This window comes from Petaurus breviceps, unplaced genomic scaffold (genome assembly GCF_028583685.1).
Source record: "Petaurus breviceps papuanus isolate PSGF00001 unplaced genomic scaffold, PetGlider_PUasm1.0 90702, whole genome shotgun sequence".
NCBI lineage: Eukaryota > Metazoa > Chordata > Mammalia > Diprotodontia > Petauridae > Petaurus > Petaurus breviceps.
In genome coordinates, this window is record NW_027187317.1 from 7,645,535 (window position 1) to 7,667,311 (window position 21,777).

General features: G+C 36.7%; 1 protein-coding gene across 1 annotated transcript in view; it reads left to right on the plus strand.

Annotated features, from left to right (window-relative positions):
• Positions 1–21,777, plus strand: part of USH2A (usherin) — a 1,033,591-nt gene that overhangs the window by 780,573 nt on the left and 231,241 nt on the right. The window contains exons 52-53 of the mRNA XM_069066041.1: positions 6,601–6,811; positions 21,438–21,635. Of these exons, the coding sequence (XP_068922142.1) occupies positions 6,601–6,811; positions 21,438–21,635 (409 nt within the window). The remainder of the gene's footprint in view (positions 1–6,600; positions 6,812–21,437; positions 21,636–21,777) is intronic.

Below are 21,777 nucleotides of genomic sequence, written 5' to 3' on the forward strand. Positions count from 1 at the left end.
AAAGATAACTAAGTCATAGTTACCAAGGACCTCACAATATAATAAGGAGTTGAATAATTTTAAAGAAGACCAAAACCACAAGAAAGAACAATGAACTGAGAAGGATGAATTTGAATTTGGCATCACTGGGCTTAACCTTAATTCCCGGGTCTGCCACCTGTGTCATCTTGGACAAACCATTTCACCTCTCTGGGCCTCAGTTTCCTCATCTTTAAATGAGTTTTGGACTAAATAATCTCAAGATCCATCCCACCCTAAAGTTACGATCCTATATCTTTTTTGTTTGTTTGTTTTGCTTTTTGGAGGGCAATTGGGGTTAAGTGACTTGCCCAAGGTCACACAGCTAGTTTGTGTGTGTGTGTGTGTGTGTGTGTGTGTGTGTGTGTGTGTGTGTTTTAAGTGTCTGATACCAGATCTGAACCCAAGTCCTCCTGACTCCAGGGCCGGTGCTCTATTCACTGCACCACCTAGCCGCCCCACGATCCTATATCTTTTGAGTAAGTAACTAGGGACATATTAGACACAGTCCTGGAGTTGGAATAAGAATGATCTGAGTTTAAATCTTGGCCCCAACACTTATTAGCTTCAAGTCCTTTAAATTTTCTGAACCTCAGTTTCCTTTACTGTAAAATGGTAATAATAATAATACTAACTTTGAAGAGTTGTTGTACGGCTGAATTGAGAAAATGTATGTTAAGTGATTCACAAACTACAAAAGACTATGTTAATGAGAGCTACTGTTGTAGTTGATCTGACTTAATTATAGGACTAAATATAAACAATCAGTATAGTAGATTCAGCTTCATAGTCTGGAACTATACAAATATTTGACCCAGAATATTTTTCTTGCCATCCTATATTTTTTGTCTTCAAGAAACAGGCAAGTGTGAATGATTCTCACTCACTGACAATTAATCAGGAGACTTTGTATGAGAAACTTCCCATAAAATGACAGATACTTGGAAAAAAAGTTAAAAAAAAAATGATGGTTTGGTACATAAGACGTTATCACCCCCATCACATTTTATTTCCTGCTAGCATCTTTGTCAAGCTTATATTAGCCAAGCTCCGGGTTTTGGTTTCAGGTTAGTGCTATCCTTTCCCTTCTTCAAATATCCCAATAAGATGGATGAAGATCTGTGCTTAAGCTCTCATTGCGGTCTTGTTGTAGAAAGAGTACGGCCATTCCTTTTAAGATATGACTTTATTTTGTCCTCTGTTTAGAAATATCTGTGAGCTGGTCAAGACTAGGCCTTGGTCCCCAGAATCAAATATGCTGAGATTTACCTGACCTAGAGACTAGGTATCGGCCCCTTACCTTGTTATTTTATTGCTGTGGCACAATTAGAATTAAGGTTGTTACATCTTGGCCCCTAATTCTCTATTGTTTGTTGGGCTACTCAAAAAATATGCCTATTTCCAGGATCTAGACCAGAGGCATCAAATTCTCAGTCAGAAAACTCTTGAGGGCAGGTAAATCAGATTGGAAAGTAATTGGAAAATGTTTAACAAAATAAATAAAAAATCAATACATCACAGATAATGCTAATTTGTAGTTTTTCTAAGTCAATAAATGGCCCACAGGGATCCATTTCTATTTGAGTTTGATACCACTGGTCTAGACCTCCCCCACTCCCTTTCTCTGCTGACAGACCTGTCCCTATTAATGCTATATCAGCTTTTTTTCTAAAACTCTAAATATAAAGTTTGAGCTATGAGTGACTTTGGGGCCTGAGATCAGAGTGTGAAGCTTGTTGAACTTATGAGCCTGCCAGTAGAGCTAAGGACAATGTGTATGAGAGGAGGGGGGAGGGGAAATGGGAAAAGAATAGGTTGTATGTCCCCTCTTTGGGAACAATTACTTCTCCTTTTGCCCTGTAATATCTGGGCAGGGCAAATAACCAGCATTTTATGTAATAGAGATCTTCCCAAGAAGTTGAATGTAAATCATTTTGGGGGGGGGGAGGGCAATTGGGGTTAAGTGACTTGCCCAAGGTCACATGGCTAGGTTTTTGGTGTGTCTGAGGCTGGATTTGAACTCAGGTCCTCCTGAATCCAGGGCTGCTGCTCTATTCATTGGACCACCTAGCTGCCCCTGTAAATCAATTTTTAAAAATCAAATTATATCTTACATATATAAGTAGAGCTCATTATTTAAGCACAGCAGCTTGGGCCTCATTTTATTCATCTGTAAAAGAAAGGGATTTTGGTAGGTTCTATATCTATGAACCTATAACAGAAAAAAACCTTGGGGTGAATCTATTAGTAATGTAAATAATCATTTCTAGTCTATAAATCCAGATTTTAATATATTGAGATTTCTTAAAATAGGGCCCACCTAGATCTGCTTTCGCTATAGGATCCTAGATTCAGAGCTGAACATCAGACCTTTCCTGATTCTAAATGTCCTTGTCCCTCATTTGAGCAATTTTAAAATAGAAGAAACCTATTCATGTATTTATTTGTTTGTTTGTTTATAATGCTAATTACTTCCTTAATGGACAGTTCAATTTCCATTAACTTATATACAGGTTAATAGAAATTCTTATATAATAGAATTATTTGATTACATGTATGTGCACATGTACATATATGCATGCATGTTGTATGTTAGAATTATTTCCCCTAATAGGATATATGTTGCTTGAGGGCAGTGACTTTCTCAGTTTTATCTTTATATTTCCAATGCCTAGTACATTACATGTACTTAATAGATGCTTACCAATTGATTAATTGGAAAAGATCCTACTGGTCATCAGGTATAACCTCCTAATTTTATAAATGGGGAAACTGAGGCCCAAAAAGTTTAAATGATTTGTCCAAGGTTACAAAGCTAGTTAGTGAAAGAGAGATAAAGTACAAACCAATAGCCTCTGAATTAAAATCTATCACTTAGTCCACTGTGCCACACTTTTCAGGTAAATGAATGTAAGTAATTATTATTAGAGTATTAGCTCATGAAACATTTAAATTCCCTAAAGATCATATGGTTATAATTAAAGTGAGAGGCTAGAACAAAATTACTATGCATCAGGTGAATCCAAAAAAGCAGGAGTTGCAATCATTTTATCAAATAAGGCAAAAACAAAATTCACAATATTAATGGAGCAAAACAAGAAAAATGTATTATCCTTAAAGTAACCTGTCATAGGCAATAAACTCACTATCAGTATTAAGCATATATACTGAATGGGATAACATAAGTTCATTTAAAAAATTAACTGAATTTCACCAAACATGGCTAGTAATAATAATAATAGAAGACTTTACCGTTCCCCAGAACTGAAGAGATCTAACAGAAAAAAAGAAGAAAAATGTAAAACAGAATGAACTGCTAGAGAATATGGAGCTAAAATATTTATGTCTTCTGAATGTAAAAATGTTTTTAAATTACCTATTTCTCAGTACCACATGGCTCAAATATAGACTGTATTAGGCAACAGAAAAATCTCAAATAAATGAAAAAAATTAGAAACACTAAACATCCTTTTCCAGAAAAAAATAATAAATTGTAATTAAAACAGGGATCATATAAAAAAAGTCAGAGACCTAAGCAAACACAGTCCTAAAGAGTGAGTCAAAGAACACATCATAGAAATAACTAATAACTATGTGAAGGATACTGATAAGAATGAGGCAAAATACTGACTGTTTCTGGTAGGCATCTAAAGTTCTCAAAGGAAAAATTCATTTCCATAAAAACAAACATTAACAGAATAGAAAAAAACTCAATGATGAACTAAATATGCAATGTAAAAATTAGAAAAAAAGTTAAAAAAACAAAATAAAGATAAAAGAAATATAAAGCATTAAATAAAAAAAATAGAAATTTTTTAAACAGTAGAACTTGGAAACAAAACTTACAGCTGGTTCTTTGAAAACACTAACAAAATGGATAAATCTTTAGTCATCCTGTTTAAAAGAAAAAGAAAAATCAAATTTTAAAAAATGAACAAGATGAAATCAAAACCGATACACATAAAAGAATTATCCAAACATTCTATGAACAGCTTCCCCCCCCTCAAAAAAAAACAAATCAAACCAAAACAACCCTGAAGTTTAAAAACAAATAGGTTATCTACAAAAATGTAAAGTACCCAATTAACAAAACACCTAGTAGATATGTTAAATAATCTGACCTCAGAAAAGGAAATTGGGCTGTCTGGTCAGTCAAGCAATAAAACAAAGATGGAGTTAAAAGATATCAAGCTTTTAAAGAACAGTAGCTGAAGTAAGACTAAAAGCCAGTATGATGTCTCTGTGTCTACACTGTTTTATACCCCAGTGGCTAGGGCCCACTAGGTTACCTAAGTTTGGAAATGGAATGGGTTAAAGTTTTCATGCTGCTTAGAAGTGGAAGCAGGCGATGATACTACTGGGATCATTTTTTGTGATAGGGAGGCCCATTGACACACACATACCATGTTTCCCCGATAATAAGACACTGTCTTATTAATTTTTTTTGGAAAGAAAAACACCAGAGGGCTTATTTTCAGGGGAGGGCTTATGTTGTCCTGCCTCAGCTCTCCTCCGCGGCACTGCTCTCAATGGCTCCAGCAAGCAAATCACTGGGGAAGAACAGGATGACGTGCTCACTGCTGCAGCTCTGATTGGATGCAGCTCGGAGTGTGGCGTGCGTTTCACCCGGAGGGGGGGGATGGTGCATACAGAGGGTACCGTAATGTAGCGTGTAGCGCAGGGGATCTCACCTTCACTACAGTAGCAATCTCAATAGGGCTTATTTTCAGGGGAGGGCTTATTTTAGAGGAATCTTACACAGTAAGGGGAGGGCTTATTTTCGGGATAGGTCTTATTATCAGGGAAACACGGTACACATGTATACATACATATACATATATGTAAATACATGCATGCACATTTATTTTTTTAACATTCACTAATATGGATAAATTTGGGGATAATTGCTGACAATGAGATGATTTTTTGACCAAATAATTACAAAGGAGAAAACAGATAATTCTTATTACATAAAATTGATGAGATTTTGCATGAACAATATTAATGCAGCTAGGATAAGAAGGAAAGTAGTCTCCTAAGAAATAAAATTTTTGTTTCAAATATCTCCATTATTTATAAGGGGTCTGATATTCAAGATCTGTTGTCAATTATAGAAATATATAAAACGAAAAACTAATCCCCAATAGATAACTGGTCAAAAAATATGAATGGATAATTCCAAAAATTACACACTATTAACATCCAGATTCTTTGGAGCATTCTGTTCCAAATCACTGATGTTAAGAGGAATGTGAATCAAAACAACTCTATGGTTTTTCACCTCACACTCAGAAAATTGGCCAAGACAAGACAACTGAAAGAGTCAATGTCTGAAGGGTTGTGAAAAAGATAGGCATACTAACGAATTATTGGTGTAACTATGAACTAGTCCAACCACTCTAGAAATCAATTTGGATTTACTTGAAGAAAGTGACCAAAATATCTATTCCTTTTGGTTCAAGGACTCCATTGCTAGGTATATAATTAAAAGAGAAAGATCCTATAGATACCTTTAGGTATTTTTAGCAGCACCATACAAGTAACAAAGGGTTGCCAACAAATGTATTGGGGAATGGAAAAACGAATTGTAGAACATAAGTGTAAAGGAATATTACTGTGCTATATGAAATGAAGATAAATCCATCCATGATGAATATTTCCTAGAAAACCTTTTGCAAACTGATGTAAACTGAAGTAAGGAAAACCAAGAAAACAGTCTATGCAATCACTACAAGAATATAATTGGAATAGAATTAAAACAATGTTGTAAAAGTACAATGACCAAGCTTGGACACAAGGAGGAGATGGGAGGAGGACCCTGTAACTGCTTCTTTGCAGGGCAGGGGAGTTCAGATTTGGGGTACTCAATATAATTTTCAATAATTATTGTTGTAATTTTCAATATGAATGTTAGTTTTGCTTAACTTTCCCCTCCCACTCCCTTTTCCTTCTTGTAGGGTCATGGGTTTAATTATTTGCTAATTCATCATTTATGAGCAGCTAGTATATGGGCACAGTGGATAGAATACCAGGCCTGAAGTCAGTAAGACTCATCATACTGAGTTCAAATCCAGCCTCAGACTGCTTGAAATTAACTCAGATTAGCTCTGTGACCCTCGCCAAGTCACTTAACCCTGTGTGCTCAGTTTCCTCATCTGTAAAATGATCTAGGGAAGGAAATGGCAAACCACTCCAGTGTTTTCCAGGAAAACCCCAAATGAAGTCACAAAGAGTTGAATATGATGGAAAAATGACAAAACAGCAATGCATCATTTGGAATATGTAGTTTATATAAAAACAGTAAAGATTGTTTTTAAGTTCATATGGTAAATAACTTTTGGTTCCAGCCACCTCACCATTATTGGAAAGTAGAATTTTTGAAAAGGATATTATTTATTCCTTCAAAACTAGATTGGTAAAATGATGTAACCTTTCTCAATTTTTAAAATTAATTTAGAGGTGATCATTCAAAATTGTGGTGCATTCTATTTCGTTTGGAACTAATAGTTATATACATCCAAATGAAGAGTAATAATCTCTTCAACCTCCCTCCCTTCTCATCATCCCTTTTATTTGTCTTAGGAAAGCAAAGAATGCCTACCTGCTTCCCTCTGCCACACTTCCATGAAAGATGGAGCCTATTGTGGCAGGTGTGATTTCAACCTTACCAGCCATGTTTGTGCTTTGATAAGAGATCCTCACCAGACTGTCGAGAAACTGTCATATGAAGACTTGTGTCCATCAACTGAAGAAGCTGTCTACACTGGCAACACAAGCACCTACTCATTCATAGGTAATAACAGAGGGAAGACCTGCCTGAATAATGGGAGACAAAATAAAACATTAAATTTAAATATTTTTACCCTCCTGTTGTCTTAAATGAAAACTATTCTTTGATGGTTTCTGGCAGGTCAAATCTATTCAATAAATTAATTTCAACAAAGATTTATTTTAAAAATAATAGCATTCACATACATTATAATACTTACAAAGTCCTTTCCCCAGCATAGTCCCAGGAGATTAGTTGTATAAATATAAATTATCTCTATTTTGTGGGTGGAAAAACTAAATCATAGGATGGTTATATGACTCACCCATGGTCACTCACTTAGACTCCTTCATTTATGTTATAGTACCCCTACTGTATGCAGATGACTAGGCTAGAGGCTAGAGATTGGAGAGGGGGTAGAGGAGACAATATAGCTTAGATAAGAGAGGATCTCTTCTATCTCTGGAAGAGCACAGGTGACTCACATAAAAATAATATGAAGTAACACATTTCACATGCCTTGCAGAGACTGATACAGGGTGTCTTATAAAGTCAGAGGGAAGAAAGGTCAATACTGATTAGGATGATCAAGGCAACCTTGAAAGATGGAGTATTTAAATAGAGTTTTAAGGTATGGGTGGGAATTCAGTTGGTAGGAAAGGTGTATCAGGTTGAGGCATAGTGGCAGAAAAAGGAACAATTTGATTTTGTCTTAGAGCAAAAGGAGGGCAGTAAGGAGGTAGGTAGGTGGGAGAGTGTATGAGTAGGTAGCAAGAATTTATTAAATGCTTACTATGTGTCAGACACATTACTAAGTTCTTGAGATACAAAGACAAGCTGAAAAGAAAGAATGGGGGAGGGAACTCATCAGAGCTCCTCTGTGAATTCTTTCAGTAACCTCTAAAAAGTGAATCTGAATGCATTTTAGAGTGACAGAATCCACTGGGAGATGGAGTGTGTCAGATTCCCAGTCCAGGAAAGTGCCCACGTAGGACTAGGCAGGGGGAGCATGGAGCATGGGCCAGCATGGACCTGAGACCAGACTACAGCACAATGAGAGTGAGCCCTGGCTTCGAAGACTCCTCACTTTCAAGAGGAGGATCAGTCAGATCTGGGTAAGAGAAAGTGCAGGGCCTATGGCAGTGACAACAGTTTCTCCTGGGGCTATCAGCCCACAGGCTGGATGTTTAAAAATCACCTACCTGAACTTCTGGGAGCCAAGATGGCAGAATAAGCCCTAGCTTCTCTAACTCTCCCTCCTCCAACACTGAAAACCCAGAGATGATTGCCCCAGTGTAAAATCCTGAAATAGTGGAAGCAGCAGCAGGCTTGGGAGTCTTAGAGGAAGGGTGTGACTAAAGCTGTGCCTGGTCTGAATTGAAGGGCAGGAGGAGTCCCAACAAACTCCATCTCAGCTGACCAGTAGGAGATCCTGAAGCCTAGGGGAGTGGAGCCAGCAAGTGCTAACACCAGGAGCCCAGGTGTGCCTTAGCACAATCAAGGAAATCTGCAGACACCAGAGCAGCAGGCTGCCAGCTGCTGAGCCTGCTTGAGCTCTAGCCCAGAGGCACTCTGTGAAGTGGCCAGACCACCCCTCCCCCATCCCTTACACAATGAGTCTTAGGGTAACCCAGGAGAAACACTGAGAGTCCTGGCCTTGGCCTCAGTCTAAACACCCAGAGGCTACAGCACACAAAGTCAACAACAAGGCCCTAATTCCCAGCTTGAGAAGTGTGGGTCAGAGCCCTCTGTACCCCAGAAGCAGAAATCCACTTTAAAAGCCAGGAAATGGGCAATCACAATGAACAAGAAGCAACTTGGAAAGGGAAAACCAAAAACTATTGAATCCTATTGTGAACATGAAAAAACACTTTCGAGAAACACCGTTGACTCTATAGCCACACCTGAGACCACAGAAGGAAATATGAACTGGTCTCAAGCCCAAAAACCATTCTTGGAAGAGCTTAAGAAAGATTTAAAAGCCAAATTAGAGAGGTAGAAGATAAATTGGCCAATTCTTTTAAAATTACATTGGCCAAAGTGGAAAAAAATCTCACTGAATAAATTAAATCCTTAAAAAGAAAAATTTGTGAACTGGGACAGGAGATTCAAAATCTAACTAGAGAAAATGCCTCCCTAAAAATGAAATCTGAACATGTGGAAAAGGAGCTTCAAAAACTGAGGAAAACATTCACTAAAAATTAAAATCAATCTAGTCAAAGCTAATGACTCTATGACACATCAAGAACCAGTCAAACAAAACATAAAGATAGAAAAATTAGAATAAAATGGAAAATATCTCATTGGAAAAACAATTGACCTGGATAACAGATCCAGGAGAGATAATCTAAGAATTATTGGTCTACCAGAAAGCCATGATGAAAAAAACAGCTTGGACAACATCTTCCAAGAAATTATCAAAGAAAACTGTCCTGAGGTCCTAGAATCAGAGGGTAAAATAGTTAATGAAAGAATTCACTGAACTCCTCCTAAAAGAGATCCCAAATTGATAACTCCAAGAAATATAGTAACCAAATTCCAGAATTATAAGGTCAAGGATAAAATACAACAAACAGCCAGAAAGAAATAATTCAAATATCGTGGGACTACATTCAGGATCAAACAGGACCTAGCAGTTTCTACATTAAAAGATCAGAGGGATTGGAATATGATATTTTCTAAGGCAAAAGAGCTTGGAATGCAACCAAGGATCAACTATCCAGCAAAACTGAGCATAATCTTTCAGCCAAGGAGATGGTCATTCAATGAATAAGGGACTTCCAGACTTTCCTGATGAAAAAGTCAGAGCTCAATGGAAAATCTGATCACCAAATACAAGACTCAAGAGAGACATAAAAATATAAATAAGGAACACACACACACACACACACACACACACATGCACATAATTTGTGATTCAATAAGAGCAAACTGTTTACATTCCTATGTGAGAAGCTGATATCTGTGAATATTGTGATTTACATAATTATCTCAACATTTAAAAGGGATATACATAGATAGAGGGCATGGGTATAAATGAACTAATCTGATGATAAAAAATCATTAAGGGGAGCAAAGAGATTGTAATGGGAGAAAAGGAAAGGAGGAAGCAGAAAAGGGTAAATTATGCCACACAAAGAGGCATAAAAACATACTACAGTAGAGGAAAAGAAGGGACGAGATGAATATTATATGAACTTTACTTTCATTGGTTTTGGTTCAAGGAGGGATTAACATAATTAGTTAAATTTAGGATTCTAATGTGAAAAGACACAAAAGCTCATTATAGTAGGGGGAAAGGAGGGATGGAGAGGAATTTATTCTCATTGGTTTGGGTTCAAGGAGGGAATAACATACTTTGTTAAATATAGAAATCTATTGTGCCCTACAGGCAGTAGGAGGGGTAAGGGAGGAAAAGGAGGGGTGTTTAGAATGGAGGAAAATAGTAGTAAGGGGGAAGGGTAGGTAAAGGGAGGGAGGTGCATAGGGAGGGAATACTGAGGAAGGCAGCAGTCAAAAGGAAAGGAGGGGAAGGGAGAAGGGAGAAATAAAAGCATAAACAAGAGAGGGAATAGAATGGAGGGAAAGACACAGATAGTAATCATAACTGTGAATGTGAATGGGATGAACTCTCCCATAAAGCAGAGGCAGATAGCAGAATGGATTAAAAACCATAATCCTACAATATACTGTCTATAAGAAACACATTTGAAACAAGGGGATATGCACAGGCTAAAGGTAAAAGGCTGGAGTAGAATATATTATGCTTCATCTAAAGTTAAAAAAGCAGGGGTAGCAATCCTTTTCTCAGATAAAGCAAAAGCAAAAATAGATCTAATTAAAAAAGATAAAGAAGGAAACTATATCTTGCTAAAAGGCACCATCGAGAATGAAGTACTATCATTACTTAACAGTTTTGCACCAAGTAGTATAGCATTCAAATTCCTAGAAGAGAATTTAAGGGAATAAGTGGAAGAAATAGGTAGCAAAACTATACTAGTTGGGGACCTCAATCTCCCTCTTTCTGAACTTGATAAATCTAACCTGAAAATAAAGAAGAAAGAAGTTAAGGAGGTGAATACAGTTTTATAGAGGGTAGATATGATAGACCTCTGGAAAAAATTGAATGGGGAAAAAAAGGAATATACCTTCTCAGTGATATATGGCACATACACAAAAATTGACCATGTACTGGGGCATAAAAACCTCACAATTCAGTGCACAAAGGCAGAAATATTAAGTGCATCCTTCTCAGATCATGATGCAACAAAAATTATACATAATAAGGGGCCATGGAAAGATAGACTAAAAAGTAATTGGAAACTAAATAATTTAATCCTAAAGAAGGAGTGGGTCAAACAGGAAATTACAGAAACAAACAGTAACTTCATTCAAGAGAATGACAATAATGAGACAACATACCAAAACTTGTGGGATGCAGCAAAAGCAATTCTTAGAGGAAGTTTTATATCTATGAATGCATACATAAATAAAATAGATAAAATGAAGTTCAATAAATTGGGCATGCAACTGAAAAAGCTAGAAAAAGAACAAATTGAAAATCCCCAATTAAATATTAAATTAAAAATACTGAAAAATGAAAGGAAATATTAGTAAAATTGAAATTAAGAAAACGGTTGAATTAATAAACAAAACTAAGATCTGGTTTTATAAAAAAAATCAATAAAGCTGATAGGCCTTTAGTCAATATGATTAAAAAAAAGAAAAGAAAGAAGAAAACCAAATTACAAGTATCAAAAATGAAAAGGGTGAATCTATCTCCAATGAAAAGGAAATTAAAACAATAATTAGGAATTATTTTGCCCAAGTGTATGTACATAAATTTGACAATCTTAGGGAAATGGATGAATATTTATAAAAATATAAGTTGCCCAGATTAACTGAAAAGGAAGTAAATTACTTAAATAACCCCATCTCAGAAAAAGAAATAGAACAAGCCATCAGTGAAATCCCTAGGGAAAAAAATCTCCCTAGGAACAAATCTCCAGGGCCAGATGGATTTACTAGCAAATTCTATCAAACATTCAAAGAACAATTGATTCTAATACTTTACAAATTAATTGGGAAAATTGTAGAAGAAGGAGTCCTACCAAATTCTTTTTATGACACAAATATGGTACTGACATCTAAATCAGGAAGAGTTAAAACAGAGAAAGAAAATTATAGACCAATTTTGCTCATGAATATAGATGCAAAAATTTTAAATAAAATGTTAGCAAAAAAGATCAGGTAGGATTTATTCCAGGAATGCAAGGGTGGTTCAATATTAGGAAAACTATCTGTATAATTTATCATATCAACAACAAAACTAGCAGGAACCATATGATTATCTCAATAGATGCAGGAAAGGCTTTTGACAAAATACAATACCTATTACTATTAAAAACCCTAGAAAGTATAGGAATAAATGAAGTCTTCCTTAAAATAATAAGTAGTATCTATCAAAAACCATCAGAAAGTATTACATGTAATGGGAATAAGCTAGAAGCATTTCCAATAAGATCAGGGGTAAAACAAGGATATCCATTATCACCCCTCTTATTCAATTTGGTAATAGAAATATTAGCAGTAGCAATAAGAGAAGACAAAGAAATTGAATCAAATTAGGCAAAGAAGAGACTAAGCTGTCATTCTTTGCAGATGATATGATGATATACTTAGAGAATCGAGTAAAAATCTACTTGAAACAATAAATAAATTTGGCAAAGTTGCAGGATATAAAATCAATCTACATAAATCTTCAGCATTCCTATATATTTCTAACAAAATCCAACAGCAAGAGATAGAAAGAGAAATTCCATTTAAAGTTACTGTAGACATTATAAAATATTTGGGAATCTACCTACCAAAACAAACCCAGGACCTATATGAAGACAACTGCAAAACACTTTTCATGCAAATAATGTCAGATCTAACTAATAGAAAAACATCAGCTGCTTGTGGCTAGGTCAAGCTAATATAATAAAAATTACAATTTTATCTAAATTAAATAACATATTTAGTGCCATACCAATCAATCTACCAAAAAAAATTATTTTATAGAGCTAGAAAAAATAGTAAAAAATTCATTTGGAAGAACAAAAGTTCCAGAATATCAAGGGAATTAATGAAAAATGTTACGGAAGGTGGCCTAGCCACACCATATTTTTTTTTGCTTTTTAGAGGGCAATTGTGGTTAAGTGACTTGCCCAAGGTAACACAGCTACTTTGTGTGTGTGTGTGTGTGTGTGTGTGTGTGTGTGTGTGTGTGTGTGTGTGTTAAGTGTCTGAGGCCAGATTTAAACTCAGGTCCTCCTGACTCCAGGGTGGGTGCTGTATTCACTGTGCCACCTAGCCTCCCCTGTATCAGATTTTAATTTGTATTTTAAAGCAGCAGTCATCAAAACTACTTGGTACAGGATGAGGAGAAGAGTAGTGGATCAATGGAATAGATTGGGTACACAAAACTCAGCAGTCAATAATTATAGTAATCTACTGATTGATAAACCCAAAGACCCCAGTTTTGTGGGTAAAAACACACTATTTGACAAGAACTGCTGGGAAAATTGGAATGTAGTATGGCAGAACCTTGGCATAGACCAATATCTTACAGCATATACCAAAATAAAGTCTAAATGGGTGCATGATCTAGGTATAAAGGCTGATACTGTAAGCAATCTGGGAGAGCAAGGAATAGTTTACCTGTCAGATTTATGGGGATGGGAAGATTTTCCGAACAAACAAGAGTTAGCATTAGGAAATGCAAAATAGATTATTCTGATTATATTAAATTGAAAAGTTTCTGTACAAATAAAGCCAATGTAACCAAGATTAAGAGAGAAGTGGGAAATTGGGAAACAATTTTTACAACTAATGTCTCTGATAAAGGCCTCACTTCTAAAATATACAGAGAATTGAGTCAAATCTATAAGAATACAAGTCATTCCCCAATTGATAAATGGTCAAAGGATATGAACAGGCAGTTTTCAGATGTCGAAATTCAATATATCTATAAGCATATGAAAAAATACTCTAACTCACTATTGATTAGAGAAATGCAAATCAAAACAACTCTTAGGTACCACATCTCACCACTCAGATTAGCTAAGATGACAAAATAAGAAAATGATAAATTCTGGAGAGGATATGGAAAAATTGGAACACTAATGCCTTATTGGTAGAGATGTGAACTGATTCAACCATTATGGAGAGCAATCTGGAACTATGCCCAAAGGGTTATAAATAAATGCATGCCCTTTGAACCAGAAATACCACTTCTAGGGTGGTATCCCAAAGAGATCATAGAATTGGGAAAGGGATCCATGTGTACAAAAATATTTATAGCAGCTCTTTTTGTGGTAGCAAATAATTGGAAATCAAGGGGGTGCCCATCAATTGGGGAATGGCTAAACAAGTTGTGGTATATGAATGTAATGGAATGCTATTGTGCTATAAGAAATGAGGAGTAGATGCACTTCATAATAACCTGAAGAAACTTATATAAACTGATGCTAAGTGAGGAGAGCAGAACCAGGAGAAATTTGTACACAATTACAGACACAATGTACGTGTGACAACTAACTTTGATAGACTGGGCCCCTCTCAGCAATGAAGGTTATAAGACAATTCCAAAAGACTCATGATGGAAAGAGATATTCACATCCAGAGAAAGAACTACAGAGTCTCAATGCAGACTGAAGCAAACTACTTGCTCTCTCTTTTTTTTGTTTTATTTTGTTTCCACTTTCTCATTGTTCACTCCATTGGTTATAATCCTTCTTTACAACCTGACTAAAGTTTGATGAGAAGGTATTTGTAGATCCTATATTTGATTGCATAATGCAATCAAAAGAGTAAGAGTGAGAAAATTTGAAACTCAAAGGATTTTTGAACTCAATGTTGTAAAACAAAAGTAAATAAATTTAAAAAAAAAAGATACCCCCTACCCCAAGGAGCTTGCATTTTGGTGGAGGAAAGATGACACAGAAAAGGGAGCTGAAAATGGGGGTGGGGAATGAATAGACCTACAGGGGAGCATGGTACTGAAGTACAGAAAGTCAGAAGCAGAGCTGGGAGAATGAAGGGAAGGCAGCCCTAGATCAGTTTCCTAGAAGGAGGTCCAAGAAGGAACTCAGCTTTGGGAGAAAGGTCAGATGTTATGGATGGAAGCTCCAGGTTGAGGAGGCTCTCAGCTGAGGGAGATTGCCAAGATAACCCAGCAGCAGCAGCTGCAGCATGTTGGTCTGAAAAGTTAGCAAAGCTAGGAGAAGCTACCCAGCAATGTCACTTTTAGGGTTGCATCCCAAAGGAATCATTAAAATGGGAAAAGGACCCACATGTACAAAAATATTTATAGTAGTTCTTTTTGTGGTGGTTAAGAATTGGAAATTGAACTAATGTCCATCAATTGGGGAATGGCTAAACAAGTTGTGGTCTATGAATGTAATGGAATATTCTTGTGCTATAAGAAATGTTGAACAGGGAGACTTCAGAAAAACCTGGAAAGACTTATATGAACTGATGCCTGGTGAAGTGAGCAGAACCCAGAGAACATTGTGCACAGTAACACATCGAACACGGTTTTCGATGACTGGCTTTGATAGACTTAATCCTTCACGGCAATGCAAGAACCTAAAACAGCTCCAAAAGATTCATGATGAAAAATGCCACTCACATTCAGGGAAAGAACTATGGAGTCTGAATGCAGAGAGAAGCAGACAATTTTCTTTGTTTTGTTTTGTTTCTCATAGTTCCTTTCATTGAAATCTAATTCTTCTATATATCATCACTAATGTGAAAATGTGCTTAATAGGAATGTATATGTAAAATCTATATCAGATTGCATGCATGCCATCTTGGAGAGGAAGGGGGGAGAGAGGGGTAGAAAATTTAAAATTTATAGAAGTGAATTTTGAAAATTAAAAATACACAAATTAATTTATTTTTAAAAACTAGGAGAAGCTAGAATTTCATACAGTAATATGAAATGAGAATGGAAAGTTTGAACAGAAGACTGTGGAGGCATTGCAGGCAGTGAAACTAGCCTGAGGATAACTAATGAATCATATAGACAAGGTTCTTAGGTACTTGTGCCATTTTTTATTTTTAAAGCAACTTTAGAAGTGCTCAATTTTTATTTTATTTTATTATGATGAGAAAAATGATGGGTGTTTATGACAAGATTTCAGTAATGTTAAAACTAGAAGAGGCACCTAATAAGGAACTATATACAATGAGATCTGCATTGAGAGGCTCTACTTTCCAACCGACCCCTCCTAATTATGAAAAATGAATATTAGACTGCTAGATGGTGAAAGGGTCCATCAGTGACTATTTAAATTCTAGGCCTTCAGGCAAAATTATGGAAAGGACCACCTTGTACTTCATTAATTGAAAAAGAGAATCTCAAAAGAGAATCTCTGAAATTCAGAGCAGGATCTTTAAAAGCCATCATAGCATACTCCAAAAGTAAATAGATACTTTCATTTGCCTAACTAATAATAATAAATATTTTAAAATCTCCATTTTCACCCTAATAAAGATCATTCCTGATGTAATAAATGCAAATGAATCTCAACTATTTTATTGCCAGAAAAGGGCAGCATTTGGATTGGAAAACAAAAGCAAAAAATGCCCATAAGCAATAATTGACAAGTATCTATCACTGTGTGCTGGTAAGCCAGACTCTATACAGAGCTATGTAGACAAATTTAGCATTTGCCTTGGAGAAGCTTACAGTTTCTGTACGAGTACAGGTCTGCATATGTGAGATATGTGTGTGTGTGTATACTACTAAATAATAACCACTGAATGAACAGATACAATAAAGTATCCATTATCTCAAGAGTTTGTGCTTCTGCTAAGGTGACTGAGTGAAGACAAGTTATGGAACATGATCTAGGACCACACAGGCATGTCAGCATAGGGTGGGTCTCAGGAAAATGCAGGTACCACAAAAAAACAGTGGGAGGAAAAGAGTCGATTTAGACTAATAGTTAAATTCTTCCAGAGTGCTCCTTATATCACCTCCTTATTCAATGCTTATATCCAGGCCTGAATCCCCATTCTAGTAATTTGTTTTCCTGTTTACTTCATCCTTTTGGACTCCCACCACCTGAAGGCACATGGGTCTGCCCTAGACTGACCTTTTGTTTATACTTACACGGTTCCCAAGTTGGAGCCTGTTGCTTCTCCTACCGAATATAGATTGTCTTTTCCCCTCTTTCCACAGTGTTATCTTCATTATTAGAACGTGTTAGCCCTGCTGGGTTGAAAAGCAATAGTAGTCTCTAAGTCTTTAAAATTTAAATTAAAACACTTACCTTGCTACAAATATCCCAATAGGGATCTCTCTAGACCTTGAAGCTATCACAATAGTTCACCCAGAATACCTAGGGATTGGCTGACTTGGATGTCCTGTTGCTACTGTGATGGGAGTGAATTCCAATTTCAGAGAGTGAGTAGAGGCAAAGGTCCTGATCCTAGACTACAAGAGTCCCAATAATTGTTTTTTGGGGATCAGGCTAAGGATTTAACAGGGCTTATATACCAATTAAACTGTTCCTAGACTCTTTCCTCCAGGATTATTCTCAAGTATCTTTTATTGTATTCATTGGAGCAAATTGTTGCCTGCTGGGCCATCTTGTAGCTCACTGAAAATACTCACTCTCCCTTCTGGAAAATGTAGGAGGGTTTATTCAGAAGCTTTTGACACCAGTGATAGAACTTAAGTTGCTAACCCACCCCCAGTTCCAATTAGCAGCAAGGAAACAGGAAAAAATGCTATTTCTTTTTTTTTAAATTAACATTCTTTTCTTTTTAAATTTTGCATTGCAAATTCTCTTCCTCTTCCTCTTCTTCTCCCCCTCCCTTCCTCTCCCTTTTTTTCTGTCTTCATCTCTCTCTCCTCTTTCCCTCTCTCTCCTCTTTTTCTTTTCTCTTCTTTTCCATCTTCTTTCTTTTCCCTCTCCCCTCTTTCTCTTTTCCCCTTTCTCCTATCTCTTCTTCCTCTCCTCTCCCTTCTCTCACCCCTCACCCAAGTTTACAAATCTAGGGTCATTCTTAATCTTCAATCTCTCCATTTCAACTTTCTCATTGCCTATGGCCTATATATAAACACAGATTTTTCCATTTGACCCCATCATCCCCAAAGATATTATCCTAAACCTCCCCTCCCTCTCCCAGCCAAACTCCTAGATAAAGCTTGCAATACTCATTTCTTCCACTTCCTCTCTTTTCATCTTCTGCCATGCTGAGCTTACTATTGCTATTGTTTTGCCCTCCAAATCAGATCATCAGAGGCTATGCCTATGATTTCACAGACTGTAGCTCCTAGCCACCATGCTCTTATATGTGTCACCTCCACCATTAGGATATAATCTTTAAAACCCCCACTCAGTCAAGGAGCATTCATTAAGTACCTTCTGTGTTGTAGGCACTGTGGTAAGCACCCAAATTACCAAGAAAAGCAAAAGCATGGTCCCTTTACCTCAAGGAGCTCATATCCTAATGGGAGAGACAATAGGAAAGATAAATACAAGGTCACATAGAGGAAATTGGAGGTGACCTTAGAGGGACTTTTTTTAAAAGCAATCAGGGTTAAATAACTTGTTCAAGGTTACATGGCCAGTTATTTTTTGTGTTGGTGCCGAGTATCTGAGGCTGTAACCAATCCCAGGTCTCCCGACTCTGGGGCCAGCACTCTTACTCACTGTGCCACCTGCCCTCCCCCCCCTTTTTAATTTCTTTTTTTTCCTTTATTTTGGAGGGCAGTTGGGGTTAAGTGACTTGCCCAAGGTCACACTGCTAGTTTTTGTGTTTGGTGTCTGAGGTGGGATTTGAACTCAGTTCCTCCTGACTCCAGGGCTGGTGCTCTACTCACTGCACCACCTAGCTGCCCCTGAGGGACTTCTTACAGAAGGTGGAATTTTAGCAGAGACTTGAAGGAAGCCATGGAAGCCAGGAGGCAGTAGTCATGAGAGGGAATTCCTGTTGTGGGGACAATCACTGAAAGGCAAGGAGTTGGAAGATGGAGCATCTTATGACAGTAGCAAGTGTGTCAGTACTATTCTATTGTAGAATGCATGGAGAGGTTTTACTTTAAGGGTTAAGTTTAGGAAGACTAGAAACGTAGGAAAAGAGTGGTATATTTAGGATTTTAAAAGTCAAATAGATGAATTTTTATTTAAATCTAGTGGTAATAAGGAGCTATTGGAATTTATTGAGTGGAGGTAAGTAAGAGAGGTAACATGGTCAGACTTGCACTTTCAAAAGTTTCATTTGACAGCAAATTGATAGACTGACTAGAAGAGGAGAGGAAGGTGGACCCACCAGATGGCTATTGAAAACAACTAGGCATGAAGTAATAAGGACCTATTGCAAGGTGGTATGAGTGTCAGAGGAGAGAAGGGGATATGAAAGATGTTTGTGAAGATGCATTCAGTAGCATTTGGCAACAGATTGGGTATAGGGGATAAGAGAGATTAAAGAAGCAAGGATGACACAGGCTTCAAGCCTGGGTGACTTGGAGGAGGAGGATGTTCTCATCAGTAATAGGGAAATTAGAAAAAGGGGAGGGTCTGGGGAAGGAAAGATTAAGAGTTCATTTTGAGGCAAACTGAATTTGAATCTATGGGAAATCCAGTACAAGATGTCTACTCCATAGGAACTATCTACTAGATAGATAGGTAAGTAGATAGGTAGATAGATATTGATATATGTAGACACATATAGATATATATTGATATAGTGATAGATATATAATAGATGTATATGATAGATATTTCTGTGTATGTGCGTGTATGTGAGAGAGAGAGAGAGAGAGAGAGATCTCCCCAGCACTTAGCACATTAACTGGCACATAGAGGGTATTCAATAAATGTTTTTGTTTGTCTTTTCACTTCTTAACTTCTTTTATTATGGCTTTGAACTCATCATTGGGACATAGCATTTCAAACTGCATATCCCATATTCATCTTAAACTTAACATATACGAAATGAACTCATTATTTCCCCCTAAAACTTCATCTTCCTCTAAATTTCCCTATTTTCTATCTTTCCAGCTGCTCAGATTCTCAACTTTGCAGTCATCCTTGAGCCCTCAGCCTTCCTCACCTCACATATCCAAAGAGTTGACAAGTTTGTCAATGGTACCTTTCTGAATATCTCTTATGTCTGGTCTCTTCTCTCCATTTACATGGCTACCACCCTAGTTCCGGGCCTTATCACTGCTCATTTGGGCTATTGAAGTAGTCTTATGATTGGATTCCCTACCTCGGTCTTCTCTCTTTTCTAATCCCTATTTCGAACAGTTGTTAAAGTAATATTTGTAAAGCACAAATCTTAGGTCATTTCACTGAGCAATAAATTCTGATAATTCTGTTACCTCTAGGATCAAATTAAGAGCCCTTCATAACCTAGCTCCCACCTACCTGCTATTTCCTATGCATGGCATATTTTAAATAGGCTGTCTCCTGTGCCTGGAATGCTCTCCCTCTACATTGTTACTTCTTAGAAACCTTAGTTTCCTTAAAAATTCAGTCCACGCTATCTCTTACATGAAGTCTCTCCTGATTCCCCAGCATCTAGTGCCTCTTTCCAAAATAAAGTTGTTTTTATTACACATTTCATTTATTCTTATATGCGTACGTCTCCCCATATACTATACTTATATATTACATAAGCTCTCTGCATGCAGGAACTTTGTTATTCAAGGAATTTGTGGCCTTTGTGTCTATCACAGTGACTGATACATAGTAAAATGAGCACTTACTATATGTTTATTTATTGATGATTGATAGATTGACTCTTCAATCTCCCTCAACACCCATGTTTGACCAATTCTGAATTTGCTTGGTTCTACCTCCATAATGCCTCTCACATCCATTGCCTTCTCTTCACTCACATAGCTTCTACCTTAGTCCAAACTCTTCTTACCTCTTATCTGAACTATTGCAGGGGCCTCCTAATTGGTTTCCCTGCCTCCAGTGTCTCCCGCTTGAATCTGTCCTCCATGCAGTTGCCAATTTGCTAGATGCTGGATAGAGCTGTAGACTTGGAGTCAGGAAGACCTGAGTTCAAATCTTGCCTCAGATGCTTACTGTGTGACCCTTAGCTTAACCTCTGTCTACCTCAGTTTCATCAATTGTAAAATGGGGCTATATTTGTATCTACCTCTCAGAGTTATTGTGAGGATAAAATTAAATAATATTTATAAAGTACCCAGCATATAATATGTGCTTAATAAACATTTGCTTCCTTCCTTCCTACTCAAACTAACTTACTGTTTGTCTCCTGTACATGACATTCCATCTTTTTTTTTGTAGCTCCTATGCTTTTGCATAAGTAGTTCACCACATCTAGAATGCCACTAGTCACACTAGTAGTAAATGGACAAGGTAGGATTTACACAGAGATCCTCTGAATTCAATCCCAGCATGCATTCCATTATATCGCTGAACTGAATTGAATTGAGAATGTTTCTTTTCTTTTTCATATGATAAGAAAAGCAAAAAATAATATTCTAGTTTGATTTGGACAAATTGGGTTAAGATAAATATATTTTGGAAAATATTTATTATTTCTGCATTTAGCTTTCACTTCATGGTAAGAGAAAAGTGAATAATATGTCTAATTTCTTCTGTCTTTCCAGATGTTAACCTTCAGCCCTACCAGATGTATGAGTACAGAATTGCTGCATGGAACAGTCATGGGCAAGGTTTCAGCAATGTGTCCAGGACCAGTACAAAGCAGGATGTGCCACAAGGAGTTAGTGCTCCTATATGGACCAAAATGGACAATCAGGAAACCGCAATTATTTTAAATTGGAAGAAGCCTATTCAACCAAATGGTACCATTTTCCTTTTTAAATGAAGTTATCTTAATGTCCACAAAGAATTTGACATTCTTATTATTTAAATCTAATCAATACGGGAATAGCTTTAATTCAATGTAATAAATGCTTATTAAGCTCCTACTATGTTCTGTTGTCA